This window comes from Cydia amplana, chromosome 24 (genome assembly GCF_948474715.1).
Source record: "Cydia amplana chromosome 24, ilCydAmpl1.1, whole genome shotgun sequence".
Lineage (NCBI taxonomy): Eukaryota > Metazoa > Arthropoda > Insecta > Lepidoptera > Tortricidae > Cydia > Cydia amplana.
The window spans coordinates 2864921-2874190 of NC_086092.1; the positions used below are offsets into that span (position 1 = coordinate 2864921).

Here is a 9270-nt window from a genome sequence, read left to right on the forward strand (position 1 = left end):
CTGAGTGAGCTATATTGGGTCTGTTAATATTTCACGACTTGGCTAAGAAATTGGCAGTACATTCTAGAACTTTAGGGATTTGATTAAGGTAGCTGCCATACAAGGCGAAAGCGTCACGTAAGCGACATTCTCGTGGAATGCCCCAGCGCTTTACTTTACAATATCTGGGTGACTAATAACTCGGAAATGCGCGTTTTCCCAGAGATAAGACCTAGCTAGATCGATTTTTCGCCCCCGAAAACCCCCCTATAGCAAATTTCATCGAAATCGTTAGAGCAGTTTCCGAGATCCCCGAAATATATATATAAATAAATAAACAAGAATTGCTCGTTTAAAGGTATTAGATAGATTGATTAGATAATAATTTAGCGAACTCTTTAACGATACGAACAGTTTGGTGCAACCGACCCTTAATCGCGTCCTCTAACGTACATCACTGTGCAGGCATCACGCCCCTACCGGCGGTGGTATCGCTGGCGACGCTCGAGGCCAAGTCGAGCAGCACGGCGGCCATCTTGAAGGCGGCGCCGGGCTCAGTGGCGCAGTTCTTCGAGATCAAGGGCGGGCAGCTCGGCAAGGGGCCGCACCTGGTCAACGTGGTGCGCCAGCCGCCGCCCAAGCCCGCCCACGGCGCCGACAAGAAGCCGAGGCAGGTCGTCGCCGCCATCGACCACCAGGCGCTCAAAGGTCAGTACTCGCCCAATGTCACGGTAGATGGCGCTGAACCGTCGGCTGCATCGCGCTGTTAAGATTTTTCTACAGATCCTTAAGGTGAATTCGATTCGATTGTTAGGCGCGCTTATGGTAACGCTCTCAACGGTTAGTGTTTGGGTGTAGGGAGGGGAGGTGGACTGAAAGGTTAGTATCCAATCCAGGTTTAGGGAGGGTGAAGGGCAGGTCGTCGCCGCCATCGACCACCAGGCGCTCAAAGGTCAGTACTCGCCCAATGTCGCGGTAGATGGCGCTGAACTGCATCGCGCTGTTAACCTTTTGGACGCCGATGACCGATATAATCGATATATCCGCACCGTAGGTTCAACGCCAAAGACCGATTAAACGGGTACCGTGCATATGCATAAAGTTCAATTTCAGTTTAGACATTTCGGTGACGTGGCGTCAGTGTGACAGCTTTTGTGTTTGACACGGCGTCGATATAGTTAAGACTTTTCTACAGACCCATATAAGGTGAATTTGCTTTCCAAATTGGCCACTGTATCTAGCCGACAAGAAAACGCGTCTAGTTGTAGCACCAGGCGCTCAAAGGTTAGTTGTCTACAAAAACCGGCGATAAAAAGGCGAAAACACAGTCTGATAACTCTGATAAAATAATGATTTATGTTAATTTTTTGTTTATTTTGTTTATTTTATTTACAATTAGTACTAACAGTTAAACCTTACGTACTAATCGGTGTTGAGTTACTTAGGTCTAACATGCAGACAGGTACTCAATTAAGATGGATTAAATTACAATAGTTAATGACTAGATTTTGCCTGCTGTGCGGGGCCCTAGAGCCCCGCAGTGTGCGTTTTGTTGTTGTTGTGTAGTTTGGTGCTGTAGTTTTTGTGTAGCAGTTTGTTTTCCAAAGGGAAAAAGAAATAAAATTGTACCTTTGCTAGAAGGAAAAAATCCGCATGCGAGCACTTCATTCCCGCACCTCCGCCTTCGGCCTCGCGTGCTCGGGAACTCGTAAGGGACGCTCCGGGCCTTCGGCCCTACAAGGAGCTCGGCCTTCGCTGGCCTCGACGCTTTGCCGTCGCTATTTGATGTTAATTGTGCGAAACCTCAAGCGAGGCCCGTTTATTCAGTAGCTAGTAGCTTCGTAGCGCAATTAGGCTCTGTATAGACCTACCTAATAGGCTAGATGACTAATTTTTTTTATGGTATCAATCGATCGGGTTTGTTTTTAGGATCAAATGTCTATATGGGACCCATTGCATTAAAGTAACACAAAAGTCAGAAATTGTAGTCAAAGTCCGACAGTCGCACTTCACTCGCGAAACGCCCTATACAAAACGGCCAGAGGCCGTGACGTCATCGCTCATCTTGTAGTATGGACAAAACAAGAAAATTGCGTTTTTGTCGGTGAAATATTGCGTTTATGTATATAGTTGCTATACAATATTTTTTTGGATGAAATGTAAGGAATCGAAGGGTACTCTTACTTTTATCGTTTTTGGAAGTTAAAAAAAAAAACTTAAATTTCGAAACTTTCAGGTCCTGTAATTTTGTAATTTTTCAATATTTTATTTTAATATCCACATTATTGTGATAAATTGCCCGTTTGCTATCTATTTTACTAGATTTTGTTATAAAATTCAACATGTGTCATCATCAGTGATCGGGGATTTGTATGCCACTTGGGGTGAATGACCTCAATCATTATGCTAGTATGGATATGCCGCGGGATTCCGGGATTCGTGTGCGATATAGGAGAGTGTTTTGACATGTTACTGTTAATCAATTAATCATGCATTGCATATATTATTAATATTAATAATTGAAAATTTGAAATTGAAAAATTGAAAACTTAATAATTTTTTGAATAATATTTTTACTTTAAATCATAACCAACACTGTTTTTTTACAGTCCTTTATTTTATAAACGAATTACCAACACCGAAATAGCGTTTACTTTTCGAACAGTTTTGTTCCTATCGCGGGCCAAGTGGCGTATCCATATTACCATTTCGACTTGATATCCCGCGGTGTGGCATAGAAATCCCCGATCACTGGTCATCATCTCTATTGGTTGTGTACGAAGTAGAGTTAACCAGCACGTGTCTGTTGGCAGGCGGCGTGACGGCGGCGGCGGCGCGCGGGCGCGTGTCGCTGTCGCTGGACGGGCGGCAGCTGGTGCGCGCCGCGCTGCCCGCCGCGCGCGGCGCCGCGCCGCAGCTGCTGCGCCACCAGATACAGCTCAAGCACCGCCGCGACCACCAGCCCACCATCTCCATAGGTACCAGCTAGAGATGCACCGGATATCCGGTTACTATCCGGTATCTGGCCTATCCGGCCGTTATTTTACTATCCGGCCGGATACCGGATAGCGACCTACTATCCGGCCGGATACCGGATAGTAAAATTAACACATTTTGGGGTAAAAAATGGAATCTAAAAAATAGTCACGGTCATAATGCTAACGACACTGTAAATAGAAATGAATACGTAACCAATGTCACACAATACACTTATTTGTTTACACAAAAATACGCGCGCGCACTTGTAACTATAAACGAACTTACTACGTAATGACATGATAAAACTCGTTACGATCCTAGAAATGTGTCCGCGCGAACGTTCACTACGAAATAGGTCGAAATCTGCACGACGCGCACCTGCAAAACTCAAAATATAGGTATAGTTCCGCCGGCCGAATATCCGGCGGCCGAATACCGGATATTCGGCCAGTGTCCAGGCCGGATATCCGGTATCCGGCCAAACAACTATCCGTTGCATCTCTAGTACCAGCACTTGCATACAGAACGTTTACTACCACCCCACTAGTCGACCGGGGCTTCCCCGTCCAGCCCTACTAGCACAGAATAACTAATAGTACTACCGTACAGAAAAATCACTCCTTCACAAAAGTCAGATTTAGGTATAAAATCACACCTATATCGCCGCCTGCAAGCAAAATTGAAACTTATAACCGCGCACGAACCGTGAATCTCGTTTGCGCGCCGCAGTTTTATGACCGAGCTGCGAGTGTCGGCACGGGGTTATCACTTGACAAGTTTTTATACCTATACCCACTGATTTTTATTTTTCAGATAAATATGTAGGAATTACAAACGTTGATTATGTAAACATACATTTTTTATCCGGAAATAGTATGTCTGATTCTCACGGAAGTAAGTTTCGAAGCCATTGTGTATTTTCAATTTTGCGCGAGCGCCGCGTGACACGACTATCGTGCACGCCGAGCGGCAGCCCACTGCCATACGCCTGTCCGATGGGCGCGCCGGCCAAATGTACCTAAACTGCGGAGTGACACACCCCTGCTACTAGCACGGTCGCATTTTTATCATTTATCACCATGCCTGTCACGTTCTAACAAGTATGTAAGTGCGAAAGTGACGGGCATAGTGATAGTCGATAAAAATGGAACCGTGCTGAGCCCGCAGGACTCCAGAGAATTTAATCACCATCTTTATCTTCCTCGCGATGTCCTGGCATTTTGCCACGGAGCCTGGGATCCGCTTGACAAACAATTGGCGTGGGCACTAGTTTTTTCGAAAGCGACCGCCATCTAACCTTCCAACCCAGAGGGGAAACTAGGCCTTGTTGGGGTTAGTCCAATTTCCTCACGACTTTTTCCTTCACCTTAAAGTGACTGTTAAATATCAAATGATATTCCGTACATAAGTTTCGAAAAACTCATTCATATCATTAGTGCATCAATAGTCTACATTCAAGTACTGCAAAAGACAATTTAAAAGACTCCCCTGTTCAACTGGACTAAAAAATAAATAAATATTATAGGACATTTTTACACAAATTGACGAAGTCCCACAGTAAGCTCAAGAAGGCTTGTGTTGTGGGTACTCGACGACGATATATATACATAATATACAAATACATAAATACATAGAAAACAACCATGACTCAGGAACAAATATCTGTGCTCATCACACAAATAACTGCCCTTACCGGGATTCGAACCCAGGACCGCGGCTTCACAGGCAGTATCACTACCCACTAGGCCAGACCGGTCGTCAAATAAATCGGTCGGTCGGTGTATAAATGTTTATTCTCAAAAATGGACGGCAAAGTCGATGTTGCCGGTTAAAAAATCGGTCGCGAAGTGCGTGGTCATTGAAAAAAATAAAAAGTTAAAAACATTGCAGTCTCGATTTCGGGACTGCAATGTTGCATACAAATTCCATTATTTAACGAGTTCCAAACTTTAAATGGCCATATCAAATGAAGGCTTAGGTCCATTAAACAGCCAAACAGATGATCAGCACTTATTATTATAATGTTGGCACCGCGACTATTTAGGTGTCTCAAATACGTTGGCGTATTTTCAACAGAAAAATACACTTTTTTTTTTAAGGCGGCAAGCAAATCTTTTTAATGGTTTTACTTTTTTCTGTGAAAATTAGACCGTTGCTTCTGTAAAATATTTCTATTTCTTGCATCATTTTTGAGAAAAGCACTATATATGACTCGGCGGAAGGCTACTTGCTGGCTTCGGATTCAATTAAACGGACTCCCAAGGTCGTCCGTTTAAAACGAATCCTCAGCCAGCAAGTAGCTACTTCCGAACCTCGACAATAATGTACTATATATTTCTTGCACCATTTTTGAGAAATGCACTATATATGACTCGGCGGAAGGCTACTTGCTGGCTTCGGATTCAATTAAACGGACTCCCAAGGTCGTCCGTTTAAAACGAATCCTCAGCCTGCAAGTAGCTACTTCCGAACCTCGACAATAATGTACTATTATATTTCCAGCGGCGCCGACAAAGACGGCGTCCATCCCGTCGTCCGTGGTGGCCAACCTGCTGCAGAAGAACGTCTCGCTCGGCGCGCCGCGCCTCTCGCTCCCGCAGGCGGCGGGCGTGCAGGCCATCGCCTTCTCCGCCGCGCAGCTCAAGGCCAGGCAGGCGAGGCTGGTGCCGGCCCGGACACAGCCCAGACCGTAACTAGCTTTTTCTCGCTCTTAGCCAATCACTACATAGTTTAAAACACAGTCGCTTCCCGCTGTATGTATGTCCACCAAGTTCTTACCAGTGGTAACTACTGGGAATTTTTTTCCCACCTTTTACCACTGGTAACTACTGGGAAAAAGGACAAGCGAGGAATGTGCACGTGCTAACGAGCTCCCGCACACCGAAAGAGAAAGGGTCGACATTATGTTTAACAACGAGTGTGACAAAGATGGATGGAATGAGAAAACTAATCAAAAATAACAGATTTCTTCGTAGGCACAGAAATAAATATGGAAGTATTTTTTGTGCTCCTCAAGTATGAGTATAACCTATCTATGGTTATATAATATCATTGCCTGTATACTACATTTCAATACCAAGGCCCGATTGCACTTGAAACTTAACAATGGGGCTCATAATGTTTGCCTTTTGTTATCTAATTTGGAGCACTTCAAATTGGCACGCGTCGGTGCAATCTGCATTGTTTAAAAGGCGTTTAAGCAAAAGGGTCTAGCCAGGTATCTTTTGTTATCACTAATCCTATTGTTAACGCCCAATGACCGTCTCAAGTGCAATTGGGCCTTGGTATTTGAAATGTAGTATATAGTTTGTAGCTTTCTAATAGACCCCGAAGGCTAATCCTATTGTCTATTGTTAAGAAAAACCGCTCGTGCCACGTGCCACAACCACCTGCATAAAAAATCGGTACTTCGGTTACTGAGTGCCGGCGAGTCGAACGCTACAGAACCAGTCTAAAATGTGTCATCGAGATGCGTAACAAAGGCGCGTTATCGGAGAGCGCACCTACACTGGTTTTTTGAGCGTTGGACTAGCCCGCGCTCAGGTGCCAAATAGAATAATTAGGACCCTTTTTTGCAGGTAAGTAGCAAGTGCGGTTTTACTGAACAATAGACAATAGGATTAGCCTTCGGGGTCTATTAGAAAGCTACAAACTATACCTGCCTACGCCCATGTCACTGACCGGATAACAGAATCCACCCTGTATGTTTGTGTATGTTTGTGTATACAGGGAGCTGGCGGAGACTGCGGCGACGTCGAGCGCGGCGCCGGCGACGGACGAGGACACGCCCAACGGCAACGTGCGCCGCCGCGCGCAGGACACGCCCATGGAGGTACTTCTACTAGTGATGTACCGACTATAGCCGACTAATCGGCGCTCGGATGGCCGACTAGTCGGCTAGTCGGCCAGATCATTAGTTTGGTCTAAGTTCGGTTCAAATGCACTAAAAACCGGCCAAGTGCGAGTCGGACTCGCGCACGGAGGGTTCCGCACCATCAACAAAAAATAGAGCAAAAAAAAAAAAGAAAAAAAAACAAGCAAAAAAACGGTCACCCATCCAAGTACTGACCCCGCCCGACGTTGCTTAACTGTGGTCAAAAATCACGTTTGTTGTATGGGAGCCCCACTTAAATCTTTATTTTATTCTGTTTTTAGTATTTGTTGTTATAGCAGCAACAGACATACATCATTTGTGAAAATTTCAACTATCACGATTCGTGAGATACAGCCTGGTGACAGACGGACGGACGGACGGACGGACGGACAGACAGACAGCGGAGTCTTAGTAATAGGGTCCCGTTTTTACCCTTTGGGTACGGAACCCTAAAAAACAATCGTTTTACCCTTTCGACGCGCTATTTATCATATAGTAACGTAAAAAAATTAAATAAAAAAATCCTAAGGTTATATTTCATACGGCGACCGCACAATCGGACATAAAAAAGCGAACACAAGGTCAATAATTTCGAACAAAAGTTTTCGTAAGCACCCTAAATAAAAATTTAATGCTAAAGCTTATGAAAATATGTGCAGTTTATTTCTTTTTGCCCTGTTTTTCAGTCAGTTATAAAGTGCCGACTAATCGGCCATTTTTGCCGACTAGTCGCCGACTACAAATGAGGCCGAATAGTCGGCTTTCCCGACTAGTCGGCGACTAGTCGGTACATCCCTAATTTTTAGTGATTTTTTTAAACATTGTCTACAAAAACACTTTTTTCGTATCTAGTTTGGTGTGAAAGATCTTAGATATACGAAATCTACATATTTGGATTCATCTTTGACGCCTCGAAATTGTGAAAACTTGTCGAGGATTTTATTTTTAAACTAATTAACACAAAAGTTATGGCCAGTTAACCAGTTTTGAGCCTAAAATTGTTCAACTTTGATGCCAAATATCTCGAAGACTATGAACTTTGAAGTAAATATGGGATACTATATTGCTTAAAGCCGTTGCTGTTAATATGATAAACTACAAAAAATATTAGAAAACTAAGGGATTCAGATCGAAAGTCATTTTAGCGTGGGGGATCCCCTTAACCTACAGTAGTGTTTAATAGTTTGTATTGAAAAGCTTCCTAAATAAATAATGTACGCGCGTGTGATTGTTGCGCAGGTCACGTGACAACCGCCCGCTCCGGCCCTCGGGCTCGCCTCGGCTCGGGGCTGCCCGTCCGACAAGTTGCCCGACAAGTCGCACGACAAGTTGCCCGACAAGTCGCCCGACCCGCTGCCCATCCTGGTCTTCTAGCCGGAGGTCAACCGCTAGTGTTTCTCGCTGTTCAATAACGACACACGCTTCATATAGGTACGAGCACAAGATAATAATATACTACACAAGAATGGCTTGGGTACAGTTCAGCGTTAAAAGTGACAGTTTAGTCAGTTCATACTTTTATAACTAACACGGGACTTAATCGGCGTAAGACTTACGTTTATTTATGGCCTGACGTTTCGAACGTGACGTTATGTTCGTGGTCACAGGCAGATTAGGTCCCGTATTAGTTATAAAAGTATGAGTGAGAATCGTGTTAGTTTAGTCAGTTCAGTTTAAAACCTGAGGATAATGGACCTGAACATTTTGGAGCATGTCTAAGCTAACTCCGCACAAACTTTGACAGACGCAAGTGTGGAAATGTCATAAACCTCATATTTTCATTTAAATTTGACGTTTTTGATGTGGAATTCTACATTTAAGGCTTCGTCACACAGTCGCATTTTCCGGGTGTGGCGTGAGTGGGGCGCGCCGCTTTTACATATAAAACGCTCACACCCCGCTCACGCCCCGCCCGGAAAACGCGCCTGTGTGACGAAGCCTTTAGTTTTTGCAAAGTCCATGCAAAGTTAGCTTGGTACGACTCTAGTTATGTAATGTTGGTTACAATACTTTTTCTACGACAGCAATATAACTTGTTTTGATTTCGAGATTCAAATTTTATCAAAATATGAATTAATACGCACCTTTTAATAAAACAGTTGCACAATATTGTATTGTGAAATTTCTATAAAAACAATAAGTTATCTATGGTATAAATATAAACACAAGTTTATTACTGCTGTAAATCATTTGACAAATTGTATTGCTGTAGTAGAAAAATTATAGTAGTCAGGTACCCAGGTTTCTAAACGAATGGCCGTTCAAAATAACATATAAATCTTGAAGTAAATCTGTTACTTATCTCATTTAATATTAGCTGTATTAATTCCTTAGCAAAACTTTAAGAGGATCTTTCAATAAATAATTACAAAAAAACTTTCAAAACTCAATTTGCAATTTCTTCACATAAGTATAATTCATGAATTATCTATGAAGCA

The 9270-nt window shown here is 43.5% G+C and overlaps 1 protein-coding gene across 1 annotated transcript in view; it reads left to right on the forward strand.

Annotated features, from left to right (window-relative positions):
- LOC134658999 (uncharacterized) overlaps positions 1 to 6820 on the forward strand; it is a 187876-nt gene extending 181056 nt beyond the window's left edge. Inside the window, exons 21-24 of the mRNA XM_063514606.1 lie at positions 445 to 687; positions 2793 to 2957; positions 5461 to 5647; positions 6688 to 6820. Coding sequence (XP_063370676.1) covers positions 445 to 687; positions 2793 to 2957; positions 5461 to 5647; positions 6688 to 6820 — 728 coding nt within the window. The remainder of the gene's footprint in view (positions 1 to 444; positions 688 to 2792; positions 2958 to 5460; positions 5648 to 6687) is intronic.
- The last annotated feature ends 2450 nt before the right edge of the window (positions 6821 to 9270 follow it).